This window comes from Fundulus heteroclitus, unplaced genomic scaffold (assembly GCF_011125445.2).
Source record: "Fundulus heteroclitus isolate FHET01 unplaced genomic scaffold, MU-UCD_Fhet_4.1 scaffold_217, whole genome shotgun sequence".
NCBI classification, from domain to species: Eukaryota; Metazoa; Chordata; class Actinopteri; order Cyprinodontiformes; family Fundulidae; genus Fundulus; species Fundulus heteroclitus.
In genome coordinates, this window is record NW_023396629.1 from 45,476 (window position 1) to 57,928 (window position 12,453).

Here is a 12,453-nt window from a genome sequence, read left to right on the forward strand (position 1 = left end):
TTGTAGAAGGAGCAGAGCCGGAGGAGCCGCTGAGGGAGAAATATCACAGTGTTGCAGGCCTCTTTCTGGTCGTCATTTCTGCTTGTGATTTCAAGCGATTCCCGTAAAAAAAATGGACGGACTCATCAAGATGGAAAGACAAAAGTTTCCGTTCACCATCGAAAACATTCTGAGCAAATATCCGAGCGGTATTGGAGAAAAACAACCGCATGGAGCAAGCGTTCTTGGACTGAAGGAAAAGATGGTGTCTCCTGAACCTGTGCATCACGCCTGCTTGTGCTGCTGTTTCTGTTCCCACTGCGCTGACATGTTCCACTCGGACCTCATTCATGAAGGTAGGTACAAACCTTCAACTGTCTTTGCATGAAATTACTTGGAATCCCTGAGGGGGATTTTCCATCCTTTGTACAACTTATCCTTGTCAGTTGTGTTCAGGGTTAAAGGGATTAATAATTACAGTCAGTTTCATGTCTGAAATCAAGAAATGTATGAAATATTGTGAAATAAAAAGGCTCAAGCGTGAAACAGCTAAGAACTCCTCCAAATGCTGCACAGGTCTCATGAGGTTAGGTTTAGAATGCTAAAATTTAGGCATCAATTTATAAGGCAAAGTCCTTCCAACCAATGCAAAATTAGAGATATTAAATTCTTCTGCTCAAATACGTGATTTAACCCGGACCCAAGGGAGAGATGTAAAAAACTCTCTTTGGTGAGCCCAGTCTGCCTATCATTTACCTCAGTGTCAAATGGCCACTTGCAATAAAAATTGTAAATGAAAACAAAAATTCTGTTAGCATTCAAGTAGATCAGGGATGTCCAAAGTGTGGCTCGTGGGCCTTATGTGGCACTCGGTGGGATTTTTTGCGGTCCCCCTCATGTTACTTAAGAATTGCTGGAGCAAGTGTTTTTTTGTTTGTTTTCTTTAATTGTGACCTATATGCTGTTCTTGTTGCTGAGAATAGCCTATGACAATTTCGGAAATAATATACATTTCTTTCAATAAGTGCAAGACCCTTTTATTTTTTATTTTTTTTTTCGGATCTAGCATGAAGTGCAGATAAGTTTGTTTTATTTTGTTTGATTGTTTTTTTTTTTTTTTACATCAGATCACGCCATCTCTTTCATTAAGACATTCCATGTTTCGTTTATTGTAGAACAAGTGAAAAACATAATGACAATGAAATAAGTTGCTGCATTTTTTTATAAAATTTTTGTGCCCCACAAGTAATTACAGCCTTAAAATGTCAGCCCACATGGCAAAAAGTTTGGATACCACCAATGTAGAGGTGGCAATTTATGGTTCCAGGTTAATCTAAATGTAAATCCAAGCTCTGACGAGGCCTCACCGGCAGGTAGTTCGGAACTCCACACTACTCCAAACATGTTGAATTGAGAAAGCTTCCTGGATGGGAAGTCAAATGTCTTCAGCTTCAGAATAGAAGTTTTATTTTTTAACCTTTTTTTTTTTGGATTTATCATGACCTGGATGACTGAGAATCTTCACCAACATATATGATAGTAACTTCCTGTTTTACTGGGTGCGACTCAAAAGGCTCTTTTTTGTTGTTTCAGAAATGTGCATTTGAAATTTTCACTCAGAAATCCGATGACCTGTGCTCTTTAAATCTCCCCGCAGCCTGTCAGTATGGATGGAGCCCTGCAGCCATGAGCTCAGAGACGGCCAGGCAGGGGGAGGTTCACAGGGAGGAGCAGCAGCCTAAGGGAGGCCCGGTGCAGAGACGAACCAGGCGTCACCGTACGATCTTCACCGAGGAACAGCTGGATGCGCTGGAGGAGCTGTTCCTCCAGAACCAGTATCCAGACGTGAACACAAGAGAGAAACTTGCACAGCAAACTCACCTGAGGGAAGAAAGAGTGGAAGTAAGACAGCAGCTGCATGTACTGCTAATTCTGGATGGAGATGTTTGACTCTCCGTTAATTCTGAGAACATGAACACAACCTGTCAAATATTGCAAATGAAAAAAATGTGAGGCATTAGGGGATAATTCTGTCTTTCATTTATTTCTTACAGGTTTGGTTTAAAAACCGAAGAGCAAAATGGAGGCGTCAGAAAAGACTTTCATTTGTTGTGGGAAACACTGAAAACTAACTTTTTTTCATACAAATCTGCAGCAATGTGGAAAAATATAAAAATCTCAAGTGATATTTTTTGCTTATGATTTAGACAAATAGCCAAGATTATTATTATTATTTGACCAAGTCAAGGAGTGTACACAAGATATGTCTATCAAACAAGCATTGAACTTCAAATGTCAAAGGGTTTGCTTGTAGTCTGCATGCAGTTTAATAAATATCACTTTTCAAAGGATGGAGTAACATTTTGTATTATTGCTTCTTCTTTTCTTTGTGATTTTAATCAGAGACTTTCATTACTATGTTATCTGTTAACCACCCATCAGCTAAACTAATCCTACATCAGAAAAAAAAATTAAACGATTTATAATATTTCACTTTCCAACAACTCTGAGACACAGTGTGCAGCAAAATATTAAAGGAAGAAGTATTTGTGTTTCTGTTTGGTTATTCAGCTCCTGAAATTATTTACAATCATTGTCCAATGATTAACAAGAATAGACAATTTTTTCACGATGAATGTTGAACTAATAATTATCGGTCAAACGTCAATTGAATCGGTGTTGGTGCATGGACCAATGCAATGTAGACAATGTAGAAAATACATTTAAAGTCTTTATATGTGTGATCAGACTCTAATAACAATCAGTTCCTTTGTATCATAGCAAACAAATTACAGTATTTATTTACGTATTCTTGGAAGGCTTAGTGGATGGCATACCTGACCATCCTGCAATAAGTTTAATTTCATCTGAGAGTGGGGGGGCAGTTTTGGTCTTCATCAAGACAATGTCAAGGTGTTATTTCTTCTTGAATAACATGCACTTACATTATCTGACCTGATGATTTTTGATCTTCTTATATCTTCCCTGGATTTCTTGGAATTTCACATTGTTCTATGGATCAATCCAGTAATTACAGTAAAACAAATCCTTTAATACTGGTAAAGAGAACCAACCACTCAATCCTCCTACATGTACTGACTTCCAAACAGTCTGAACCCCGTAATGATAAAACTAAAACAAGTTGTGCTCTGTTACTTCATTCTCAGTTTTAGACAAGTGACATTTATCAAAATCAAATAAGGTTAGGAATAAATAAATTAATTAATTTGAAAAATATTTTTTTGCAATTGTTTTAAAATGGAGTTTCTTATATTTAGAAGGAAATTGAGATTATAAATGTTTAAATCTTAGCTCAATTTTCCTTTTCTTTTTTTTTCTTTTTTTTTTTTTTTTTACATAATTTTAATGTTAATTTATATCCATTGGAGTCTTTCTTTATGTTGTTATGTCTCGTCTTAAAAAAGGAAGGAGAAAAAAAGTCCTGCCATTGCTTTTATTCTGGAAGTTTCTTCTAAATAATGGACTTCCGCTTACGCAATCACTCAGACATACGCAATTACGTTGTTTACACGGTTGCGTACTGGCTTTAGGCTAGCTAAAACCTTACACTTAGCAACGTTGGCTCTCCGTTTAGTGTTTGTATAATTGTAGCCTTAACCCGAGGTTGAATCTTTATTTTTTTGTGCTGCAATATACTATTTGTTAACATTTTAAGTTGTTTTTATCGCGACAGTGTCGCCCTTAGCCTTTAAGCTAGAAGGCTAAGCGGCTCCAAAATGGAGGGTAGCGCCAGTGTGAGGAGGGCATTGTCCGGGACTCTGGTACCTGCAACGGTCACAACGATGGCCTTATGTCAACCTGAGGAGCAAGAGAAGGGGAAGCTGAATAGAAAAGTTCTCGACGAAGAGGATTATATTCAGGTAAATACTTTAAAACAATGTCTGTAGCGGCAAAACGGATTCAGAGACGCCCTTGGCCCCGAGATGTAAACACGTCCTCAAAGATGTGTGCGTGTTTCAGACGTTTTGGCTTACAAACCTAACCTTGTAAATCTGTAAGAAACAGGAGCTGGATATGTTTACACATACGTAATCGTTACATGACGTTGTATAGCGGTTTTTATAATCTTTTTTTAGGATGTGGGCTGCTTGAGTTCATACAGGTGAACATGTGCAACAGGAAATGCTGACATCGCATAATTTTCTGCTCATTTCTGCAATCAGTTTCCCATGATCGGATGTGATCAAACCAGCATTACTGTCTTTCATAGACTTTAGAGAAGTAATAAATGGTTAGGGAGAGATGCTTCAATGTATTCGTTGTGATGATCTTGACATTCCTTAATCATGTTTGCAGCATTCAAACCTACTGCTCCTGTAAAAGAGTTTATCAATGCTATAATCCTAATCTGAGTTGCTCAAAAATCAGAATTGTAATGTTGTGCCTCAGAGAAAGCGGGGAATCGGCGATGAACGGGAAAAGCTTGATTAGTAAATCTTTTCTGAAGAGTGGTTTCTTATCATGCCTCAGATTGTATTTATATTTATTTTTAATATTGGTTGTTAATTTAATGCCCATCTGTCTTCTTTACTTGGCTGCCTTTGACAGAGCTTGGAGAAGATTATCCAAAGGGACTTTTTCCCGGATGTCACCAAACTTCAAGCGCAAAAGGAATACCTTGAAGCGGAGGAAAATGGAGACCTTGAGAGGATGAGGGAGATATCCATTAGATATGGATCATCGTTGAATAAGTCTACACCACAAACCTCTGCACCTTGTAAGAGGAACATTTTCAAAATGAAATGAGCATCTGTGCTTAGTACAATAACATTTTCGGGCGGTCATGAGTGATTTAATTGTTCATTTCTTTTTGCCAATATGCAAGATGTGACCCCCGCCAGCTTTGAGACACCAGTGGGTCACGCAGGCTCGCCCTCCTCCACTTACAGCAATAAAATGTCAGACGTGGGTAAGTCGAGACAAATGTATTCTCACAAAGTGTTTGCTCGCGCTCGGTTTGCTTTTACGATGTTGATGTTAATTCAGTAGAAATACATTGAAAGTAGCGTAACTGACCCATATTCTCTTGGGCCATGTTTTTTTTTTTTTTTTTTTTTCAGAGCGGAAGGACAACGACAAAGACGAAAAACAGCTGCCCACTTTGGATCGCTTTCTTGCTAAAAACACCAGTGAAGATAACGCCTCCTTCGAGCAGATAATGGATCTGGCAGACGACAAGGATAAACTGAAGCACGCCTGGTTGTATGAGGCAGAGGCTGAATTTAAACAGGTTGGTGTTGATTTTTTTTTTTTAATTAAGGAGATGTGTTAGTTAAAGTTTTTTTTTAGTTTTGGAAGTATGTTTTTTTTTTTTTTTTTTAGTAATGATGATCTGGAAACTAGATTGTGTTTAAGCAGTTATCATAGTGATTTTTCTGTCATATCTACACTTTGATATTAAGATTAATACTATTATGTGTGCATTACCACAGACATGATGTGTATAAGTGTTATTATTATGTGTGCATCCTGAGCCCAACATGGTAACACAGCTTTCAGAATAAAGATGTTATTCTGTGTTTTAGATTTGATTCATATTTAAAGAAAGCCTCTGAGTTTTTGATGCATTTGTTTGGAAAATAAGTTTTGTGTTCTTACTTTCTCTTTTGATAGTTTTTTGCCGTAGTTTGAATCTGCTTGCTTTGATTCGCCTTTCGCTTTGCTGCTGGTACACCTGGCTTTCCCCACGGAGGGGCGATAAAGGATATTTCTATTCTATTTCTATTCTCGTGCTCCACTTCTTTCGTCAAGCGGCACCATCACCGTGAAAAATCACACATGTTCAAGTTGAAAAAACCTCACATAATTTACACTCCAGCTTCAAAGGTGTTCTTTGAGGACAGATTAATTTGCGCTTCTAGCCTCCGGTCCTATCGTAGCATAGAGTGTTTTTGTCGGCTTACAGGTTCTTAGCTAGATGTTGCGTCATAACAACAACTGATGGAGCTGTAGGTGTTGCCTTATGGCTGAACAGCATTAATCCCTAAGATGTTGCCACCCAAACAAATCATCTAAAGGAAGAAAAAACTCTTTTCGAGATGAGTTCATAGTTGGACTGAGTCGAAGTGTGGGGAGTATCAGAATCAGATAATTATGACCTTCTTTGATTTAAATTTAAAAAAAGCTGTAAAACATGATTGTTTGCACGTGGTTTTGTGGTTTGCTTTAACAGCAAATTAACTGAAGAAAGAGTTGAAATTGGAAATGTGACTGAAACGTTCTACTCTGAAGAAAGACACGTTAAAACCCATCAATCTCAGTGGTGTTGTTTTTCTTAGGGAGGGTCAGTAGTTATGGTGTTGTTGCAGGAAGGTAGCCATCAACCGTTTGAAACGATTCAAGTCATCTCTGGTCTTTTTTTGTTTTTTTTACAGCGCCACGAGGAGAACCTCGCCCTCCCATCGATGGAGAAAGCTGCTCTTGAATGTGTCAAAGCGGGGCTCGAGACGTGGGAGTACAAAGCGAAGAATGCCTTGATGTATTATCCAGAGGGTATTAATGTTAAACTCAGATAACCTTGTTTCTTTTTTTCTTTTCTTTTTTTTGTTCTATGTCTCCTTAACCACATTTTCTAGACGGTGATGTAAAATATTTTCAGAATGTTTGACTCAAATCATGTTTTTTTTTATTACCTATTTTCCTAGGTGTTAAAGATGACGATGCAATTTTTAAGAAGCCAAGAGAAGTAGTGCACAAGAACACTCGGTTTGTCGGAGATCCATTTAGCAAAGCACTGAACAAAAGCCAAATTCAACAGGCTGCAGCCCTCAACGCTCAGGTATGTTTACTACTGCCAGGCTGTGATTAAATTTCTCCGAGTCCCTTTTTGAATAACTGCGCATGCGCAAGACCGTCTTACTTGCTCTTCCGCTCCTCAGAGGGATCGCATGAAAAAAAATCTCCCAAATCCACTCTGGTCTTATTTCTTTCTACTGAGGCCTTCCTCTGCTTCTCATAAACATGAACGTGGTTTGCTTCTTGCGACTTCCGGCCATGTTCAGAGTATACGGTGAGGGTGAGAGCAGCGGAGCTTCAATGAAGGGCTAACACCGAAGCTAACCGGATACATAAACGCTAGAAGTGCGCATGTGCGTCGAGCAAACTGAAACTAATATGGAACGAGCACGCACACTGGCGTTACGTGAGCGCGTCAGAATGATTGGCATGTAGGACAACCGATAGATAAGGCGAAAAAGCGATTCCTGTGGAGCTCGATGGACATAGGGGGGTGAGAGCAGGACCAAAACTATGACCAATCTCTGCCCTTCAGACTGAACAGCAGAGATTGGTCATAGTTTTTACAGGCCTGCAGCTCCTACAGAGATCTAATTTTATCCGCCTTTTTCTGAATGCATAATTTATTGACTACTGTCAGGATGGAAGGATCGTTTCACCCATTATAACAAAAAGTATGAACAGGATTACCAACTACAGCTTTAATCCAAAGTCACTGAAAAGCAAAACTGACAAACTGCTGTGGCGGGCTAGTCCAGTTTACTGAAATGTCACTGCAGCAACTCAAAACGTTACTCCACTAGTTTGTATGGAACCCCACATGCTTGTATGCGTGTCTGACAACGGCGGGGCTTCTGGCATATCTCCTCCAGAACCAGGCCATCACTGAGCTCCTGGACAGCCTGATGTGCAACCTGGTAGTGTCTGATGGACCAAAACATGATGTCCTGGAGATGCTCTATTGGATTTAGGTCAGAGGGATTTATTCCTTCATCCTCCAGGTACTGCCTTCATACTCTTGCCACATGAGACTGGGCATTATGTACCAGGAGAAACCCAGGACCCACTTAACCTGTGAAGGGTCTGAGGTTTTCACCCCGATAGATGGCAGTCATGGTGTCAGAAATTACCCTGCACAGGTCTGCACGTCCCTCCATGAATATACGTCTCCAGACCAGCACTGAGCCACCACCAAACCAGTCATACCGATCACCACAGCTTCTCCAGACCCTTTCCTTTAAAAGGCATTCATTTACCAACCTGCTCTACTGCTGAGCTGACCTGATCAATTGTCCAGAAGTTTAACTTCCTCTATATTATTATTCCAAGATTGAAAAGTGTTCCTTTAAAGCCCAGTCAGTATGCACTGTGCAAATCTTATAAAACTACTTCATGACACACTGTGTGACGTGGATTTAATAATCTTCGCTACGGCATTAAATTTGATGTGTGCACATTGTACGATCACCGTTTCCTACTAAATCGCTTACAATGTCCGACAACAAGCAACTTAATCAGCGTTTGCTGATATCCATCTACAGCACCGGCTGTAATTAATAAAAACAAAGTAAATCAGCCTTTCAGCAGCATGCTTGTCTCTAAAATCCATCTGAAACATAACCACGATCAAAATAAGTTTCATAAAAAATTGTCCAGTAATAAATTAAACAGTTATATTTGGATGAATCGGTTTAATCAAATGTCAACATCCTTTAATGAATAATGAAAATATTTATTTATTTTCTGCAGGCAAATAAATAAAAGTTTTTTTGTAAATGTGTTTGGGTGTAACTTATTTATCAGTCATGGTTTATGCTGCCACAATAAGACCAATAATGAAAGCTGTCAGCGGTTTGTGCCTGCCGTGCAATCGGACCCACACACAGCTGATTACGCACTTGTTCACAGTCCTCGACGCATGGTGGGCCGACGTGTTTGTTACGATAAAACAAACCGAACATCCCTGACAACAATTGATTCCCAAATCCAAAACATCATTCTTTCTTTCTTTCTTTTTTCTTTTTCTTTTTTTTTTTTTTACCTGGGGGGCAGCACCGTTCATAATCTGTGGAGCCTCTCAAATCGTAACAGCTCTGATTAGACGCAGGGCGTAGCAGCTATCACACTACGGAATATTCTTTCTAAATATGTCAGACATTGATCGCAAGTTAGCTTTGGTCACAGCATGATAAAAATGTCTTTCTAATTGTTGTATCCATTACATTTATTGATTGTTTTTTTTATTCTATAACTGTGTTAACCTAATAATTAGCATGAGTGCTGCTTCATAAGTGTCCAAAGATTTTTCCAAACAGCCAATTTTTAAGTGTTGTAAGTCGAGGAGAAACAAAGCAGGCTTTCTTCAGGCAGCAGGACACAGAAACACGTGGGGGAGGGGCAAAACTACACTCCTCTGAGTTGGAGGCGATTCAGGTTAATGTGGCTGGGCATCTCACTAATGACGCTTTAAGCTGTATGATTTTGTATGCTTGAAAGTTTTTTTTTTTTTCTTTTAAAATTGATTATAGGTATTCATATATGCTGATAAAGATAGCTGGTCCATGCCTAATTGTGATATGAATACATAGACTCTCCCTAATTTAGTGTTTATTTAAATGGTCTTGCTGATGCATTGTGGGATTTTTGTAGTTCAAACAGGGTAAAGTGGGACCTGATGGGAAGGAGCTCATACCACACGAATCCCCAACAGTGAATGGATATGGTTTTGAAAGGACTCCATCACCTGCACCAGGTGAGTGAGTCTGCAAAATAGTGAGACATATGTTTTTTTGTCTTAACTCTTTTCGATTGAATTGATGATCCAAAATGATGATCTGATACTTTCATGCTGGCGTGCGTCGGCCGTCCCTTCCAGTTTAATAAGGCGTTATTTTATTGCTTGGTCTGTGTTTGTTGGAGGCAGACTTCTAGACCCTTCTATGCTTATACCACTGCTATATTTTCCAGGTGTCGCCGATTCTCCTCTCATGACCTGGGGTGAGATTGAGAGCACCCCGTTCCGTCTGGACGGATCAGACTCGCCATACATAGAGCGAAACCACGGCCCGTCGTTCAAGGTTAGAAATATCACCTTTTTGTATTGTATCTCTGCATTATTCGTTTTTGAATTGTTTGTTTATAAAAAATGTGTGTGCGTTTAAAAGATTCCCGAACCAGGAAGACGAGAGAGGCTGGGTTTAAAGATGGCTAACGAAGCTGCTGCTAAAAATCGTGCAAAGAAACAGGAGGCATTGAGAAGAGTTACAGAGAACCTTGCAAGGTAATGAGATTTACCTCAAATATATTACGTTGGAGTTCACTTGCTCTGTCAGACTTTTCCCCGTTTCTTCTAATGATGTATTCAACGAGAAAAATTGAAAAACTAAGTGAACCCTTTATTTCTGCGTTGCAGTCTTACGCCTAAAGGTCTGAGCCCGGCTCTCACACCCGCCCTGCAGCGGCTAGTGAATCGGACTTCCAGCAAATACACAGACAAAGCGCTGCGGGCGAGCTACACGCCTTCGCCATCGCACAACGTCACTCCCTGCAAGTCTCCCTTTGCCGGACCGGCCACTCCCACAGGAACGCCGACGCCCTCCAAAGCCAAGACGCCGAGCTCTCAGGACCTCACGTCGCTCACGGACAATCTGCTGCAGCTTCCCAAGAGACGCAAAGCCTCAGACTTTTTCTAAGAGAAGCTGCTCTCTGTTCAAACTGTTGAGGACTTGTGTTAAAAGGAATCTTCATTAAAAAATTCCCAGAAAGGGATTTCTCTGGTTAAGTTATGTAAAAAAAAAAAAAAAAAAAAAAACATATTAATAGAAATGTCTGAAGAATTTCTAATGTTTTTTGTAAATTCAATGACGTCCCTGTTAAATGCATCTTCTTCACTTTTTTTTCTTTTTTTTTTTTTTCTTTTTCAAATGGAAATTGTAAGATTGTTATGTATATTTATTATGATCTTGTGTGGCTTTTGAAGATCACACAAACACACAAGACCAGAAAGCCAACCACGACATGTTAGTTTCTGTAGCCGTTACGTACAAATGTTACAGAATATCACACCTTTGGGTTTTTTTTTTTCTATTCAATACGTAGCATGGACTCCGTTAGGTTTGCAGTTAATGTGGTCATTTGGTCGAGAATCATGTTTCATTCATTTTTACATGAATAATTGAGCCTTACTTTATGATGGTATATAGAATGATGCATACAGAATTAAATTAAAAGTAAAGGTTGAAATGGACACATGGCAACCCCAAGATGTCACTCGTGAGCTTTGAAGATTTTTTTTATCTCTCCTTTACTGTTCTGCTCACAGGACAAAGTAATAGTTGGTCCTTTTTGCTTTGACGGTAGATCGAACAAGTTTTGGGCCTTGTGTCCATTTCCGGAGTAATGAGGATTGAGAGATTGGATTTGCATGATTAAAATGCTCTCATGTCTTTACCATTTGGAACAGACGTCTTTGAACACCAAAGAAACAGGAATTCATAGACTAAGCATGTAGATACACACAAATCGTCTAGAAAAGTGGAGTAATATACACTTTAAAGTGACATCTATTTCAGGAATAAAGCTTTCTATACCAACCTGGCGTTATTAAAAAAAAAAAAAAACATTGCCCCTATCTAGTAACTTAATCCACCATTGGCTACAGCTGCCGTCTGGTGTTTCTGATAACTGACAGTAAAATCTATTAACTCTGCTTGGGGAAGATTTTGACCAACTCTGCTGACTATTAAAAAATTGTGTCACATTGAGGATTTTTGAGCAGGATAAATGGTAATACCACAATATCTCAATTGCATTGTGGACTATAATAAATACCTTCTTCATTTTTTTTCATTCAGAGGTGTACTTGCTGGTGTACTGCGTATGATTCTGCTGCTGCGTAATCCAAGTGTACTTGACTTCAAAGACATGAATCGATAACCAGGCATGGTCATTCAGGATTTTCTGGTAGGATTTTCTGGACTAGTGTTCAGAACACTGGAAGTCATTTTGATTGGCTGGCCTCTCCTGGGAATGTTCAATGTCGCATTTCTCCGCTATTTGTGGATGATGATTTTCGCTTATGTTGGCGGGAATTTCAAAGCCCCAGAAATAATTTTGTAACCATTTCCAGTAGGGCTGGGCAATGTATTGAGATTTTTTTTAAAAAAAAGGGATAAAACGAGACTATATCGTTTATGTTGAGATGGTCTATCTTGTGTTATAAGTTTATGCATTTCCAAAAAGGTTATTTTTCAGCTGTTTCTCATATTTAGCTACAGCTGTTTGTTAAAAATTGTGCCTGTGAGACATTTGTGATAAAGCTTTGAATCAGAAATGCCTTTTTATAATTACTTTATGAAAAGAAAGACATACATCCATTTTCTGACCCGCTTAATCCCCCATGGGGTCGCGGGGGTTGCTGGTGCCTGTCTCCAGTGTTCAAAGAAAGACATATCGAGATAAATATTGTATACCGAGATTCAGCCTAGAAATAGGGAGATTATTTTTGTGTCCATAATTTAAAAAAAAGTTTTCATCCGCACCAGCCACTAGTGCTGATCGGCTTCATCCTTCCTGAAATGCAGGTGGGGGGGGGCGCACAAAATCAGCACAGGGGCCGCAAATGACCCCAGGGCCGCTTTTTTTAACACAGCTGAAATTAAACTCATCTGTCCAAAAAGGCCTTTTCATTTATATATAGAGAGATATAAAGATATATAT

At 39.2% G+C, this 12,453-nt stretch overlaps 2 protein-coding genes across 2 annotated transcripts; both read left to right on the plus strand.

Moving 5' to 3' along the window:
• Positions 1-2,231, plus strand: LOC105915309 (homeobox protein goosecoid-2). Its single transcript, XM_012849374.2, has 3 exons — positions 1-335; positions 1,637-1,881; positions 2,034-2,231. The coding sequence occupies exons 1-3, from the start codon at positions 113-115 to the stop codon at positions 2,109-2,111; spliced, it is 546 nt and encodes a 181-aa protein (XP_012704828.2). The 5' UTR covers positions 1-112; the 3' UTR covers positions 2,112-2,231.
• A 1,241-nt stretch (positions 2,232-3,472) lies between these two features.
• ess2 (ess-2 splicing factor homolog) lies at positions 3,473-11,361 on the plus strand. The gene is made up of 10 exons (XM_012849370.3): positions 3,473-3,860; positions 4,549-4,717; positions 4,826-4,909; positions 5,061-5,230; positions 6,375-6,492; positions 6,645-6,778; positions 9,385-9,487; positions 9,703-9,812; positions 9,900-10,015; positions 10,148-11,361. Exons 1-10 carry the CDS (start codon positions 3,717-3,719, stop codon positions 10,425-10,427), a joined length of 1,428 nt encoding a protein of 475 aa, XP_012704824.2. The 5' UTR covers positions 3,473-3,716; the 3' UTR covers positions 10,428-11,361.
• The last annotated feature ends 1,092 nt before the right edge of the window (positions 11,362-12,453 follow it).

Bases quoted from the DNA above. Each gene is read 5' to 3' on its own strand.
- LOC105915309 (XM_012849374.2), top strand. From the start codon at position 113: ATGGACGGACTCATCAAGATGGAAAGACAAAAGTTTCCGTTCACCATC. The intron at 336-1,636 runs GTAGGTACAAAC...ATCTCCCCGCAG, and splicing joins CTCGGACCTCATTCATGAAG to CCTGTCAGTATGGATGGAGC. The intron at 1,882-2,033 runs GTAAGACAGCAG...TATTTCTTACAG, and splicing joins TGAGGGAAGAAAGAGTGGAA to GTTTGGTTTAAAAACCGAAG.
- ess2 (XM_012849370.3), top strand. From the start codon at position 3,717: ATGGAGGGTAGCGCCAGTGTGAGGAGGGCATTGTCCGGGACTCTGGTA. The intron at 4,718-4,825 runs GTAAGAGGAACA...CCAATATGCAAG, and splicing joins ACCACAAACCTCTGCACCTT to ATGTGACCCCCGCCAGCTTT. The intron at 6,779-9,384 runs GTATGTTTACTA...GGATTTTTGTAG, and splicing joins CTGCAGCCCTCAACGCTCAG to TTCAAACAGGGTAAAGTGGG.